Genomic DNA, 16,675 nt, shown 5'->3' with positions numbered 1-16,675 from the left:
AGGGCTGGAATAGGGCTGGGTTAGGGAGGAAAGCTGTGACCCGTGTCAATACCAGACTGGGAGAATGTTACAGAATAAACAGCCCATCAAGGTCACTCCATGGAGCTGAACAGAAACAGAGAACCCCTTCCACTAGCTCTAGCTAGCCTTTACTTAAAATGTCACTGTTAGACCACTGATACACACACCTGATACACACCACCTGACACACACACAAACACCTGAAATACACACACACCTGACACCCACACACACACCTGAGACAGACCTGAGACAGACCTGAGACAACTATGCATCCATCTATAGGCAGCTTTTGACCATAGGCTAGCTGCCCATTGTCTGCCGGCTGTCTCTCTCTGCTGATTCTATCTTATCTCCCCAGAGGAGCAAACAGCAGACTCCATCTTATCTCCCCAGAGCAGCAAACAGCAGACTCCATCTTATCTCCCCAGAGGAGCAAACAGCAGACTCCATCTTGTCTCCCCAGAGCAGCAAACAGCAGACTCCATCTTGTCTCCCCAGAGCAGCAAACAGCAGACTCCATCTTGTCTCCCCAGAGCAGCAAACAGCAGACTCCATCTTGTCTCCCCAGAGCAGCAAACAGCAGACTCCATCTTGTCTCCCCAGAGCAGCAAACAGCAGACTCCATCTTGTCTCCCCAGAGCAGCAAACAGCAGACTCCATCTCGTCTCCCCAGAGCAGCAAACAGCAGACTCCATCTTGTCTCCCCACAGCAGCAAACAGCAGACTCCATCTTGTCTCCCCAGAGCAGCAAACAGCAGACTCCATCTTACCTCCCCAGAGGAGCAAACAGCAGACTCCATCTTACCTCCCCAGAGGAGCAAACAGCAGACTCCATCTTGTCTCTCCAGAGGAGCAAACAGCAGACTCCATCTTGTCTCCCCAGAGCAGCAAACAGCAGACTCCATCTTGTCTCCCCAGAGCAGCAAACAGCAGACTCCATCTTGTCTCCCCAGAGCAGCAAACAGCAGACTCCATCTTGTCTCCCCAGAGCAGCAAACAGCAGACTCCATCTTGTCTCCCCAGAGCAGCAAACAGCAGACTCCATCTTGTCTCCCCAGAGCAGCAAACAGCAGACTCCATCTCGTCTCCCCAGAGCAGCAAACAGCAGACTCCATCTTGTCTCCCCAGAGCAGCAAACAGCAGACTCCATCTTGTCTCCCCAGAGCAGCAAACAGCAGACGTAAAGCTGAGGAGATCTAATAGGAGACGTCTACTCCACTGTCTCAGTCTGAGTTGGCTCTTCAAAAAAACGCCCCTCATTTTGGTTCCAGATTTATTTCCTGATAACACACATCTTCCTTACATGGCTCTCAGAGTGGAGGGGAGGCAGAACATATCCTGGAGTATACTGTAAAAACACCACCTAAACCAAATAACCATCTACAATCATGTTCATTACACTTTACCCATCATTTTGGGATGAGAGGAGTGGGCCAGCCCATGTCATTACTTAGTGACAGATGTCCCTCTCTCCTCCCCTCTCCCTGCTCCTATGCAAGCTGGGTAGAGGGAGGGAGAGGAGAGTGAAGGGGAGCCAGGGTGCCAGGCTCCTTCTCTCTGCCCGTCTCTCTGTCAGTGTTTTGTCTTTGGGCTTCCTCCCCAATGTGGATTCAGCTCTAATTGGTGCCGTTTGGCTGACATGATGCCAACATGCCATCTCTCTCCTACCCAGGGAGAATCTTCCCAGCGATGCCAAGTCTGGTCTTGGTAATGCTTAATTGTCCTGAGGCTTAGGGACCGCACACACTGCACTGAACGTTGATCTGTCGTTCTTTTGGGGCGGTGTGTTTTAGGGACCACTGCTGGTAGGCGTTTGACTGCCGACATTTGTCAGTTTCTACATATAGAATTGGTTTGCACTTGGTATGCAAATGAATGTACTGTATTATACTGAGCCAGTGGAAATGGAAACTGCCAGTCTGCCAAACCAAACAGTGAAAACATCACAGACCACTGCAGCACAGGGATGGGCAGTAAACGGACTGCTGTGGTTGTCTACTACTCTACACAGTGCCAGCTTACTAGCTCTGCCCACAGTGCCCAGGACCAGAGGAACACACTAACATATTACTGTACTCTCAACACACTGGGCTAGCTGGGCAGCAGGCTTTGCCTTTCTTAATTGCTCCTGAAGGGATAAATAAAGTTGAATGACATTTGCTTGATTTAACAGATCTAGCTAGGATTCTCATGTAGCCTCTCTACTACCAACCATGGGAGAGTGGAGATGAAATTACATGTATTCAGTCTTTAATAGTGCATTGCAGTTCAGGTAGAGAGAGACCAGTTTTTATTTCAGCATCACCTTGTCAGAGGGAAGCCTTACTGCACAGACACTGTGTAGTGCAGAAGAGAATGGAGAGGAGGATGGAGGGGAGGATGGAGGAGAGGATGGAGGGGAGGATGGAGGGGAGGATGGAGGAGAGGATGGTGGAGAGGATGGTGGAGAGGATGGAGGGGAGGATGGTAGGGAGGATGGAGGGGAGGATGGTGGGGAGGATGGTGGGGAGGATGGAGGGGAGGATGGTGGGGAGGAGTGAAAAACAGAGAGACGGCAGCTGTAGAATTTTAATAAGCCCTCTTTCCCAAAGATGATGGCTGTGTGTGTTTACTGCGGCAGACAATCACAAGCGCACATACTATGCACGCACACACACACATACACACACACACACGCACACTAGACACACACACAGACAGAACGGAGCACCCAGAGTGACTCACCTGCTGTACCTCGGTCTCTCTGTTCGAGGTCTTCTCTGTGTACACAAACGAGTTGAAGATTCTCTGCAGAGAGAGAGGAGAGAAAAACAGGGTTAGTATCTGTAGAAAGACTTGCTGCTTTAAAAACTAAATCACATGAGGCCCAAACTCGCTTCATACCGATGCAAATACACATGGATTGCTTAATTTCAGAGGTTTTCTTTTGCTGTGACGTGAATGTCTCACTTCATTACCAGTAATTTGCTGACAAGGTCGTGTTATTTAATTTATTACACCCTTCAACCCTTCTCAGCCATTGCCTTTACGTTGAACTGAATATGAAAATAATGAGAGAATAACTCCAGGCCCTCCTAGGTCCCATCCAAAGTAAAGGCCCTTGGTGGAGTTATTTCACTCTTAAATGAACCATTACCTGGAATTATACTATTCCTTCTAATTGAAGTCAATTACTGTAATAAGATTGTGTTATGCCTTTAGAAATCAAACCTGCCTGCTGCTGTCCATTGAAGATAATTGGTTACAGGCGCCTTTACTCTCTAATAGATCAGTTCTGCCATGAAAGAACCATTTACTAGTGCTTTCCACTCTGGTCAAATGCTGCCTACAAGCTGACTGCAAAACCACCTGAACCCATTCAAAACTTTGGTCGTAGGCAACATACGATACACATCATCTTCTACAAATCATAAAACACAGGCATAAACCCAGTGTTTCCCCTATATTAATTTAGCAGCGGCCGGCTAGTAAAACGTTTTCAGTGTAAACGTAAACAACTAAAACCACATATGAAGTGTATATTTAAATAAGATCATCTTTGATTTTTTTTGTTTTTTTTTGGTCATTTAGCAGACGCTCTTATCCAGAGCGACTTACAGGAGCAATTAGGGTTAAGTGCCTTGCTCAAGGGCACATCGACAGATTTTTCACCTAGTCGGCTCGGGGATTAGAACATTTACATTTACATTTACATTTTAGTCATTTAGCAGACGCTCTTATCCAGAGCGACTTACAGTTAGTGCATACATTATTTTATCGAACCCACAACCCTGGCGTTGCAAACGCCATGCTCTACCAACTGAGCTACATCCCCTGCCGGCCAAATCCCTCCCCTACCCTGGACGACGCTGGGCCAATTGTGCGCGCCGCCCCATGGGTCTCCCGGTCGCGGCCGGCTACGACAGAGCCTGGATTCGAACCAGGATCTCTAGTGGCACAGTTTAGCACTGCGATGCAGTGCCTTAGACCACTGCGCCACTCGGGAGACCTTTCGGTTACTGGCACAACGCTCTTACCCACTAAGCTACCTGCCGCCCTTTGAGAACTAAATATCACCAAAATATAAAACTAGACAGTCAGGGAGAATCAAAAATGTATGTCATGGCATGGGGACCCCATTGATATTGTTATAATGTTTGAGTCACTCAGCTAGCATAAGAACATGGTATAGGCCATGGTATGTGTAGAATTGCAGGAAATTTGCTTTAAAACAGATTTATTTTTCTTTCAGCCACATGACAAAATGTGTAGACAAAATGTGTAGAATTGCAGGAAATTACCCTTAAAAAATATTTTCATAATATAATCATAGGACCTCCCACAATCAAGAGGAGACTTGTCACGGTGACCTGGGTTCCTTAAATATCAACACAGGAAAACCTGGAAAGCTGGAAAGCGGTCTGTCAGGCGGATCAGGTACAGAATAGAGGCTTTTTTGAGCTGGTTTCATTCTCTACTGTAGTTAAAGAAGTGGGCTCAGATCCACACTGGCAGGTACGTGTTAGTTAAACACAGCCAACATGCTGCACGTTTTACCCACAGGGTTATTTGGAAAACTTAAAGCCAACTATAGCATTTATTACTACTCTACAAATTGAACCACCACCACGGCAAGCGTGAACTGGTCTTCCCCCAGTGCAGGCTGTTTGTTTTTGGACGTGGCGCGGTGGCTTTCACAGCTAAGGCCTGGCCAGGGAGGAATGCCTCCATCTGTAACCCAATACGGCTCACCCTGGCTGGGCCACCGGGGCTCCCCTGACCCAGAGAGTCCATTGGGAGACAGACTACAGGCACACCCACACTTCAGGATCCTACCACGGTATGGTTTCGATACTTGAAGCCAGTTCTAGTATAAACAAATGAATGGGACAAAGTTGTATATAGGTAGTTGTCGTGACGCCCCTTATTTGTGTCTTATTTACCGAAGCTTAGGGTGGGCTCTTGAATGACCAAAGCCACCCACGGCCTCATTTGCCCAAATGGACTTGACAATCATAAATCACATGGACGCCAAATAACTAAATCTTATCTTAGTGGCTCTCTAGCCTGGTCTTATCTTAGTGGCTCTCTAGCCTGGTCTTATCTTAGTGGCTCTCTAGCCTGGTCTTATCTTAGTGGCTCTCTAGCCTGGTCTTATCTTAGTGGCTCTCTAGCCTGGTCTTATCTTAGTGGCTCTCTAGCCTGGTCTTATCTTAGTGGCTCTCTAGCCTGGTCTTATCTTAGTGGCTCTCTAGCCTGGTCTTATCTTAGTGGCTCTCTAGCCTGGTCTTATCTTAGTGGCTCTCTAGCCTGGTCTTATCTTAGTGGCTCTCTAGCCTGGTCTTATCTTAGTGGCTCTCTAGCCTGGTCCTCAGTAAACCACCAAAGAGCCCATTTTCTTTTCAAGTGACTCTCTTCTTAGTGGAGCAGCTCTTTAAACAGGAACCTCCAGTATAAAAACAGCTGACACACAACACAGCCAGAAAATAGAGACTCCTCTCAAATCATTCGGGCTGGGGATGGGGAACGGACACAGGCTACGAATCGTTTTCATTAGAAGGGTGTGACCATGGGAGGTTGAGGTGGGATGGGGGGAATAAACCTAAATTCAGCCATCTTCAAAAGCCAGTCCGGAGCCTTGAGCCACAGTCATTTTGGATTAGACTGGTGAGAGAGGGAGTGGGTTGGGGGGGCAGTCAGACATCAACTGGATTTAATCCTCTTTTTAGAGCTAACTGATCAGTGGACCAGACCAGGGTTAGGGATGCCCTGTCTGTCAAATCAAAGTTTATTGGTAGCGTAGACAGATTTGCAGATGTTATCCCAGGTGCAGCGAAATGCTTGTGTTTCTAGTGCTCCAACAGTGCAGTAATATCTAGCAATATAATAACCAAAAAGTAAAGAACAGTATATATAATTAAGATATGTCAGAGTCCGGAATATAAATATACACTCACCGGCCAGTTTATTAGGTACACCCATCTAGTACTGGGTTGGACCCCATTTTGCCTCCAGAACAGCCTGAATTCTTCGAGGCATGGATTCTACAAGGTGTCGGAAATGTTCGTTGCTCAATTGGTATCAAGGGTCCTAAAGTGTGCCAGAAAAACATTCCCCACACAAGTACACTGCCACCAGCCTTTACCATGCAGGATGGGTCCATGTACTCATGCTGCTTAAGCCAAATCCTGACTCTGCCATCAGCATGACACAACAGGAACCAGGATTTCTCAGACCAGGCAATGTTTTTCCACTCCTCAATTGTCCAGTGTTGGTGATTGTGTGCCCAATGGAGCCTGGTCTTCTTGTTTTTAGCTGATAGGAGTGGAACCCGGTGTGGTCTGCTGCAATAGCCCATACGTGACAAGGATCGACAGGTTGTGCATTCCGAGATGCAGTTCTGCACACCACTGTTGTACTGCACCGTTACTTTGTGACCCGCCTGTTAGCTTGCACGATTCTTGCCATTCTCCTTCGACCTCTCTCATCAATGAGCTGTTTTCGCCCACAGGACTGCCGCTGACTGGATGTTTTTTGTTTGTCGCACCATTCTCGGTAAACCCTAGACACTATCGTGCATGAAAAGCCCAGGAGGGCAGACATTTCTGAGATACTGGAGATACCGTGTGGTAGCCAGCTAGTGATGGATGTTTAACAATCTGATGGCCTGGAGATAGAAGCTGTTTAACAGTCTCTCAGTCCCTGCTTTGATGCACCTGTACTGTCTCTGCCTTCTAGATGGTAGTGACCCCTTTTCTCCACAATTTCGTGATATCCAAATTGGTAGTTACAGTCGTCCCATCGCTGCAACTCCCCTACGGACTCGGGAGAGGCGAAGGTCGAGAGCCATGCGTCCTCCGTAACACGACCCTGCCAAGCCGCACTGCTTCTTGACACACTGCTCGCTTAACCCGGAAGCCAGCCACACCAATGTGTCGGAGGAAACACCATCCAGCTGGCGACCGAAGTCAGCTTGCACACAAGGAGTCGCTAGAGCGCGACGGGACAAGGAAATCCCGGCCGGCCAAACCCTCCCCTAACCCGGACGATGCTGGGCCAATTGTGCGCCACCTAATGGGTCTCCCAGTCACAGCCGGCTGTGACACAGCCTGGGATCGAACCCGGGTCTGTAGTGACGCCTCAAGCTGCGCCACTCGTGAGGCTAGAAGGTAGTGGGGTTAACATTCCGTGGCTCGGGTGGCTGAGGTCCTTGAAGATCTTCTTGGCCTTCCTGTGACACCTGGTGCTGTAGATGTCCTGGAGTGTGCCCCTGGTGATGCGTTGGGTTGACCGCGACACCCTCTGGTCGTGTCCGAATACCATCCTAGCGTACTACATACTTAAACTGCATAAGTATGTAGTACTGGGGGCGGCAGGTAGCTTAGTGGTTAAGAGCGTTGTGCCAGTAACCGAAAGGTCACTGGTTCTAATCCCCGAGCCGACTAGGTGAAAAATCTGTTGATGTGCCCTTGAGCAAGGCACTTAACCCTAATTGCTCATGTAAGTCGCTCTGGATAAGAGCGTCTGCTAAATGACTAAAATAAAATAATAATCTTGCCGTTTGATCTAGTAGAATTCACTCGTCTTTCCGACTCACATGTTAGACAACAGATGATAATAAAATAAATGGATGCGCTGGACCAAAATGAACGAATGGAGGGAGTCAATGCAATCGCGCATTAGATGACGTATTTGGAGTACTATTTTCAAAATTTCACATACTATAAAACTGTATTTTTTCGCATACTATTTAGTACGCTAGTATGGGTATTCGGACACGGCCACTGTCTGTCTGGCGGTCTGGCACCTGAAAGGGTGATGGAAACATGGACGCATTGCTTAGGTGTGGTGCACCAAGTTCCCCCATATCGCACATGAACGTGTGTGTATGTGTGATGTGTATATGTGAGTATATTTTTCACGTGTGCTCTGCGGAGTGGGGGAGGGGTGGGAGCCAAGGGGCCGGCAGGAGAGACGGGAGCCAAGCAGGGTACAAACAGCAGCAGATGAAAGGACAGACAGAGGTTTTAGGAAGCTGAGATAGGTGGAGGGAGCTGCTGCATCCTGCTGCAGGTACACTGCTGCTCTCCTCCCTCCCTCCCTCCCCACTCTCAGAGCTGCTCTGCTCATTGCACTACAAAGGGCTGGAGCCGGGAGTGAGGCATCCTAGCACTGTCTTTGATGTGAGTTTTTTTTCTCCGGTACTCTACACCCCCCCCCATCAATCTTTCTGACAGCTACAAAGTAGGACTGAGCCATGCACCTGGGGAACACAACTCTGTTTTTAGCAAGAAATATAAATTGCCCTCAGCAACACACCAACAACCAGACTTGAATTCTAAACTCTACCCCACCAACCCATGACTGGCAAACTACTCACTGCTATTCGCCATTTTGATTCTGGGATTGATTTCCATATTGCAGTGTGTTGTTACTTGGGGTATTCTACCCCTAACCTCTCTGCAGATATCTTGGGAGTGTTGGAGACACCAAAGGGTAATGCAAGCTTGAGGAAAGAAACTATCCATATTAATACTTCTTCCACAATGGCACATTCAAAAACCTCAGAGAAACAAATGCTAGCTAATTAATACTTCTCCATTTCAATTCAGCAACACAGACACTGTTGTCTAATTAAATGGCCTTGGGTCCCTGCCTGTCTGCGAATGCCTGCTGTATTTAGAACAAGACACAGAGAGAATTTAATTAGGTTAATCTTACTAACGAACCCAACCCTCAGGCTACATCTCTAAATCTACACCTTCAGTGAGAGGCTCTCAGGACAGTGTGTGTGTGCGTGTGTGGTTTCGTGTGTGTGTGTGTACACCTGTGTGTGTCTGTGTGTGCATGCGTGCAGAGAGAGTGAAAACACATGCAATTAGTTCCACATTTGTTTCTGTATTGATGAAACTATGCATCAGTTGTCATGGTATTCTGAATCAACCACAATAGATGAGACCGGTCTGTTTACTGGAACATTAAAATCTAAAACTCCATTTAGGTTCTTAAAAACATAGCTAAGTACAGAAACACGCACGAGTAAGTCTGCTAGGGTAATGATTCAAGTCTGTTGCTACGGTAACCCATTTGTGGCATGACCATGCCATATCAAGGCCTCAGACACAAAGAACCACTCACTCTGCTCCGACTGGACACATGATGGCTTCTCAGCATTGAGATAGCCTTATGAACCACCATGTTAAATCCACAGCAGGAAGAGCGGTGGAATGGAGAACACATTGAATAGTAATCCCAGGCAGGCACTCCCAAAATACTAAATGTCTCCTTAAAATACAATAACGGCAAAAACATAACCAAGGTACATCACACCCATGCAGGGCTAGTTGTGGTGCACTGGAGGTTAGCTCTTCCCCTAGAGAGAGAGCAAGAGAAGACGAGGGTAGAAAACGCAAGGTACCCAAACACCAAAACAAAAGAGGGCTCAGGCATCAAAACCTAAAATAACAGGCGTGTAGCCTAGACTAGCCCGCCCTCTAGGCCTGCTCTCTACTGAACTCTGGATAGGCCACCCTTCCCCGTCTCCCCCTCTTCCCCCATCGAGGGAGAGAGGCCTGTCAGAGTTCAGTAATAACAAACCCCCTTTTGTGCAAGCAGGGGTGAGGCCCTAGAGGGGCCGGGTCACCAAGCACAGAGGAGATCCCCTTCACTGATCCCAGACCTGTCCCAGCCTCCCAGATCCACAGTTTGCTGCTCCCCTCACTGCACTGCTCCAGTAGACAGGATATAATGAGAGAGAGGGGAATGGATGGATGGAGAGAGGAGGGGGGAGAACAATGACAACAGTGGAGGCCGGTGTTTTATTACAAACTCTCTCTCTCCCTTTCTCTCGCCACAGCTCTCTGCAGCTACACATGCTTATGATAAAAAGTGTCCAACTGAGAAATAATGTGTACAAGGAAAAATCATTTAAACCCCCCAAAAATATCCTCAAGGCAAACTGTCCTAGTACCTTTTTTCTCATCTTTTATTTGGTGGCAACTGAATTTCAACTGAAAATGATCTAATGTAAATTCAGATCCACAAGTTCTTTCAAGATATGGGGATTTGTCTAGTGAGGCGAATAAGCGCTAAGTCTTTAGGAATGGAGAAAAACTGAACTGCTTAACAACTGGAAGCCTTCCCTAACCCTTTACTACATACCTATGCAAAGAGAAAGAGAGAAAGAGAGAGAAAGAGAAAGAGAGAGAAGGAAGAGAGAGAATGATCAGTAAACATGGAAGAGGAATGCAAACTACTGTCCCAAGTTAACAGTCTGAGAATGGCGGTGGAATGTATAGCGGTCGTTTTACAGGGTCCTGAACAATTCTGCTAGTTTGTGTATTTTTGGGCGCTGATCTTAACTTTTTTTGTACATAATGTTTCCGCCATCGTTCCCTATGACCGAAGACAGCTTCTGGACATCAGAACAGTGATCACTAACCTCGATTTGGATGAAGATCTCTACTTCAACGAGTCAGCGGCACAGGACATTCTGCTCACCCCAGACCAGGCCCTAATCCCCGACACTCGGAAGAGAAGGCGATACAGAGGCCGGCGTGCGGGTACCCTGATGAAACTATGGCGATGAGTAAATAATCAGTCTGTTATATTGCCAATTATAAACTGAGTGGTTCGAGCCCTGAATGCTGATTGGCTGAAAGCCATGGTATATCAGACCGTATACCACGGGTATGACAAAGCATTTATTTGTACTGCACTAATTACGTTGGTAACCAGTTTATAATAGCAATAAGGCACCTCGGTGGTTTGTGGTATATGGCCAATATACCACAGCTAAGGGCTGTATCCAGGCACTCCATGTTGTGTCGATCATAAGAACACCCCTTAGCCGTGGTATATTGGCCATATACAACACCTCCTCTGGCCTTCCTGCTTAAATGTACAATCACTGGAGAACAAACTAGACAAGCTCCGTTCGAGACCATACTATCAATGGGACCTGAAGAACTGTAATATCCTATGTTTCTCAGAAATGTGGCTGAACAAGGACATGGATAATATTCTAGCTGTGTTTTCTATGCATCGGCAGTACAGAACGGCAGCGTTGGGTAAGCTCAAGGGGGGGGGGGTGGTGTGTGTCTCTTTGTTAACAACAGCTGGTGCGCGATCTCTAATATTAAGGAAGTCTCGAGTTTCTGCTCGCCTGAGTTAGAATACCTAATGATAAGCTGTAGACCATACTATTTACTAAGAGAGTTTTCATCTATATTTTTCGTAGCTGTCTATTTACCACAACAAACCGATGCTGGCACTAAGACCTCACTAAAACCGCACTCAACGAGCTGTATAGGGCCATAAGCAAACAGGAAAATGCTCATCCAGAAGCGGTGCTCCTAGTGGCCTGTGACTTTAATGCAGGAAAACTGAAATCCGTTTGACCTCATTTCTGCCAGCATGTCACCTGTGCAACTAGAGGCAAAAAAAACGATAGATCACCTTTACTCCACACACAGCTTTCCCTTGCCCTGCAATAGGCAAATCTGACCATAACTTTATCCTCCTGATTCCGGCTTACAAGCAAAAACACAAAACAGGAAGTACCAGTGATGCGCTCAATACGGATGTGGTCCGATGAAGTGGATGCTAAACTACAGGACTGTTTTGTTGCACAGACTGGAATATGTTCCGGGACTCATTCGATGGCATTGAGGAGTTTACCACATCAGTCATCGGCTTCATTAATATGTGCATCAATGATGTCATCCCCACAGGGTCCGTACGTACATATCCCAACCAGAAGCCATGGATTACAGGCAACATCCACACTGAGCTAAAGGCTAGAGCTGCCACTTTCAAGGAGCTGGACACTAAACCGGACGCTTATAATAAATCCTGCTACGCCCTCCAACGAACCATCAAACAGGCAAAGAGTCAATACAGGACTAAGATCGAATCCTACACCGGCTCTGATTCTCGTAGGATGTGGAAGGGCTTGCAAACTACTGTATCCCAGATTACAAAGGGAGACCCAGCAGCCGAGCTGGCCAGACAAGCTAAATGCCTCGAGGCAAGCAACACTGAACCATGTGTGAGAGCACCAGCTGTTCTGGACGACTGTGTGATCACACTCTCCGTGGCCAATGTGAGTAAGACCTTTAAACAGGTTAACATTTACAAGGCCGCAGAGCCAGACGGATTTCCAGGACACGTACTCAGAGCATGCACTGACCAGCTGGCAATTGTCTTCACTGACATTTTTAACCTCTCCCTGACCCAGTCTGTAATACCTACATGTTTCAAGCAGACCACCATAGTCCCTGTGCCCAAGAATGCCAAGGTTACCTGTCTGAATGATTATTGCCCCGTAGCATTCACATCTGTAGCCATGAAATGCTTTGAAAGGCTGATCATGGCTCACATCAATACCATCATCCCAATTCGCACACCGCCCCAACAGATCCACAGATGACGCACTCTCTATTGCATTCCACACTGCCCTTTCCTACTTGGACAAAAGGAACACCTACATGAGAATGCTTTTCATTGACCACAGCTCAGCATTCAACACCATAGTGTCCTCCAAGCTTATTACTAAGCTAAGGACCCTGGGACTGAACACCTCCCTCTGCAACTGGATCCTGGAGTTCCTGATGGGACGCCCCCAGGTGGTGAGGGTAGGCAACACATCCGCCACGCTGACCCTAAATACAGGGGCCCCTCAGGGGTGCGTGCTTAGTCCCCTCCTGTACTCCCTGTTCACCCACGACTGCGTGGCAGTGCACGACTCAAACACCATCATTAAGTTTGCCGACGACAATGGTGGTAGGCCTGAACACCAACATCAATGAGACAACCTATAGGGAGGAGGTCTAAGACCTGGCTGTGTGGTGCCAGGACAATGACTTCTCCCTAAACGTGAGCATGACAAAGGAGCCGATTGTGGACTACAGGAAACGGAGGGCCGAGCACGCCCCCATTCACGTCGACGGGCTGTAGTGGAACGTGTCGAGAGCTTCAAGTTCCTCTGAGTCCACTTCACTAAGGATCCATCATGGTCCAAATACACCAACACAGTCGTGAACAGGGCACGACAACGCCTCTTCCTCCTCAGGAGGCTGAAAAGATTTGGCAAGGGCCCTCGGATCCTCAAAAAGTTATACAGCTGCACCATTGAGAGCATCTTGACTGGCTGCATCACCGCTTGGTACGGCAACTGCTTGGCATCTGACCGCAAGGCGCTCCAGAGGGTAGTGTGTACGGCCCAGTACATCACTGAGGCCGAGTGCCCTGCCATTCAGGACCTCTATACCAGAATGTTCTCTCTGCTACCGCATGGCAAGCGGTACCGATGCACCAAGTCTGGAACCAAAAGGACCCTTAACAGCTTCTACCCCCAAGCCACAAGTCTGGTAAATAGTTAACCAAATAGCTACTTGGACTATCTGCATTGACCCTTTTGCACCAACTTTTTTTGACTCATCACATATGCTGCTGCTACTGTTAACTATGTGTCACTTTATTCCTATTTATATGTACATTTCTACCTCAATTACCTCGTACCCCTGCACAGACTCTATACTGGTACCCCTTGTATATAGCCAAGTTAGCGTTACTCATTGTGTATCTATTACGTGTTTTACTTTTCTATTATTTCTCTACTTTATGTCTCTGCATTGTTGGGAAGGCAGCGCCAACCAGAGTCACACCCTGGTGACATATCAACCTCATACTGAGGCCTTTCACTGTAAAGAGAGTATGTGTGAGAGGAGAGAGAATGTGTGAGAGAGATAGAGGTGAATGAGAGGTGGCTAAAGACGGATGGAGGGAAAGAGACAGAGGAGGAATGAGAGACTGAAAGAGAGCAGAAATGGCATCTATCCATCCTGCTATATGGCCTACGTGGGAAATGTTACTTTTCGAGCAAGTAAGCGATTTTTCCACATTAAAACGAATAATTCAGATCAAAATGTCCCAGAGAGTGTGTTTAAAAACAGTGTAACAAGGCAATCCCACTGTGTCTGAAGGCTTGTTAACGGCCCGGCTCAAACCACCTCACAGGCCAAAGCTAACAGAACTCTCCTTCTATATCAACAACCGCTAAAAATCTGCCTTTCTACTTCAGAAGAAGCTACTGGCCTAATATCCTCTCTCTCTGAAGCACAACAGAGAGCATCAGAAGGAGAGCATCAGAAGGAGAGCATCAGAAGGAGAGAGAGAGAGAGAGAGAGAGAGAGAGAGAGAGAGAGAGAGAGAGAGAGAGAGAGAGAGAGAGAGAGAGAGAGAGAGAGAGAGAGAGAGAGAGAGAGAGAGAGAGAGAGAGAGAGAGAGAGAGAGAGAGAGAGAGAGAGAGAGAGAGAGAGAGAGAGAGAGAGAGAGAGAGAGAGCGAGCATCAGAGAGAGAGCATGAGAGAGAGAGAGAGAGAGAGAGAGAGAGCATCAGAGAGAGAGCATGAGAGAGAGAGAGAGAGAGAGAGAGAGAGAGAGAGAGAGAGAGAGCATGAGAGAGAGAGAGAGAGAGAGAGAGATGAGCAGTAGTGCTGGGGTGGTCCTACTCCTCCAGTTACAGTGTATGGTGTGAGATCATATCTGGCAGTAGTTTCAGGGGCCTTTGTTCTTTAGGACTCCCTTATGCACTGCGAGGCCAGTTATGGAGTTATGGCCGCTGATGATTATGAGAAGAGTTGATCCACCCTACAGAGGAGCATTGGCTGCTTCGTCATACTTAGGCTGGCCTTGCAAACACTTAACCTACTGTGACTTAGCCTGCAAGACATTCCCCATCCATTGATTAGCATAGCATATAACTTTCCCTAGCCTTGCTTAGTCCAAGCTTGCATACTGTAGCATTTCCTGGCCTACAATAGCCTAGCATAGTATTTCCTGGCCTACGATAGCCTAGCATAGTATTTCCTGGGCTACGATAGCTTGGAATAGTATTTCCTGGTCTAGCCCTGCTGGATGCCCTAATTTGACTTTAGCCTAGCGTAGCCTAGCCAGCACAATGTCAAGACATGATTAACTCCCCGTAAGATTTGTGAAAAGAGAGGCCCTGTCTAGGCAAATAAAGGAAACGCACATACCACTCACACATCATTCCAACTCTGTGACGTCTGACCTGTTCATGATGCAGTCACTGGACTGTGACTGCTGTTGGCTATACACAGTGAAACACACACTCTCAAAACACACACTGGCAAATGAATGAATTAGAGCTTCAGAGAAGCTTTATGTGTGGCGAGCCGCCGACCCCCGTATGCGGCAGGAAACCACAATGCCAAAAAACACATAAAACAACATAAAACACTCAATGAACGAACGCATACGCACAATCTCCATCCACCCTGCCATGGTTGAGCAGAGATGGGAGAGAGGTACTCTATCAACCGAACCCAGCAAGGGAACTGCATGGAAAGACATCAGTCTACATCACATTCACCCGCCACCGGTCATTGAGGATATTGAGGGATGTTGAGTGGATGCCGGTCCAATCACCCTACTGTTTCCTATGGGATGGTAAACTTCCTCTACACCAAACCAACTCAACTCAAATGCTACAACGAAGGGAGACAGAGGAAGGAAAGACAGACAGACAGAGGAAGGAAAGACAGACAGACAGAGGAAGGAAAGACAGACAGACAGAGGAAGGAAAGACAGACAGAGGAAATGACAGTTAGAGGAAGGGGAAAACAGGAAGAGCTGGAGGCAGTGAAAGGGGTTCTGCTTCAGAACTAACACAGGACCATAATTCCAAACCACACAGCTCTATCTTTATGAGGCTTCTCATTAAAAAGAAACATATATTTGCTTTTCTCCCTTCAGAGGGAGCGAGAGGGAGAGCTGGGAACCGAGAGATAATCACATCGTTACACCACTGTACAAAGCCATAATGACATTTAAAATGCCTCTTTTGAAACTTTTGTGAGTGTAATGTTTACTGTTTATTTCTGATTGTTTATTTCACTTTAGTTTATTATCTATTTCACTTGCTTTGGCAATGTAAACATGTGTTTCCCATATCAATAAAGCCCTTTCAATTGAATCTGTGGAGAGGTGTTGCACCCAAGTGGCGACACACATCTCTGCGTGCCTGGCAGATATCTTAGCTTTGATGTCGGCCCACCACCTCAACAAGACAGAGCTGCTCTTCCTCCCAGGGAAGGCCTGCCTGCTCAAAGATCTCTCCATCACTGTAGACAACTCCACGGTGTCCCCCTCCCAGAGTGCAAACAACCTTGCCGTGACCCTGGACAACACCCTGCCGTTCTCTGCAAACATCAAAGCAGTGACTCGCTCCTGCAGGTTCATGCTCTACAACATCCGAGTACGACCCTACCTCACACAGGAAGCAGCACCGGTCCTAATCAAGGCACTTGTCATCTCCCGTCTAGATTACTGCAACTCGCTGTTGGCTGGGCTCCCCGCCTGTGCCATCTAACCCCTGCAACTTATCCAGAATGCTGCAGCCCGCCTGGTGTTCAACCTTCCCAAGTTCACCAATGTCACCCTGCTCCTCCACACGCTCCACTGGCTTCCAGTCGAAGCACGCATCCACTACAAGACCATGGTACTTGCCTAGGGAGCAGCAAGAGGAACTTCCCCTCCCTACCTTCAGGCTCTGCTCAAAGCCTATACCTCAACCTGAGCACTCTGTTCTGCCACCTCTGGTCCCTTGGCCCTCCCACCCCTACGGGAGGGCAGCTCCCGCTCAGTC

At 47.6% G+C, this 16,675-nt stretch overlaps 1 protein-coding gene across 2 annotated transcripts in view; it reads right to left on the bottom strand.

Moving 5' to 3' along the window:
- The window catches only part of cachd1 (cache domain containing 1), an 86,938-nt gene that overhangs the window by 50,112 nt on the left and 20,151 nt on the right, over nt 1–16,675 (bottom strand). For both annotated transcript variants that reach the window (XM_041840078.2, XM_041840079.2), the window contains exon 2: nt 2,749–2,811. In XM_041840078.2, coding sequence (XP_041696012.1) covers nt 2,749–2,811 — 63 coding nt within the window. The remainder of the gene's footprint in view (nt 1–2,748; nt 2,812–16,675) is intronic.

The sequence above is a fragment of the Coregonus clupeaformis genome, chromosome 20 (genome assembly GCF_020615455.1).
Source record: "Coregonus clupeaformis isolate EN_2021a chromosome 20, ASM2061545v1, whole genome shotgun sequence".
NCBI classification, from domain to species: domain Eukaryota; kingdom Metazoa; phylum Chordata; class Actinopteri; order Salmoniformes; family Salmonidae; genus Coregonus; species Coregonus clupeaformis.
This window is presented reverse-complemented; position numbering and strand designations above follow the sequence as displayed.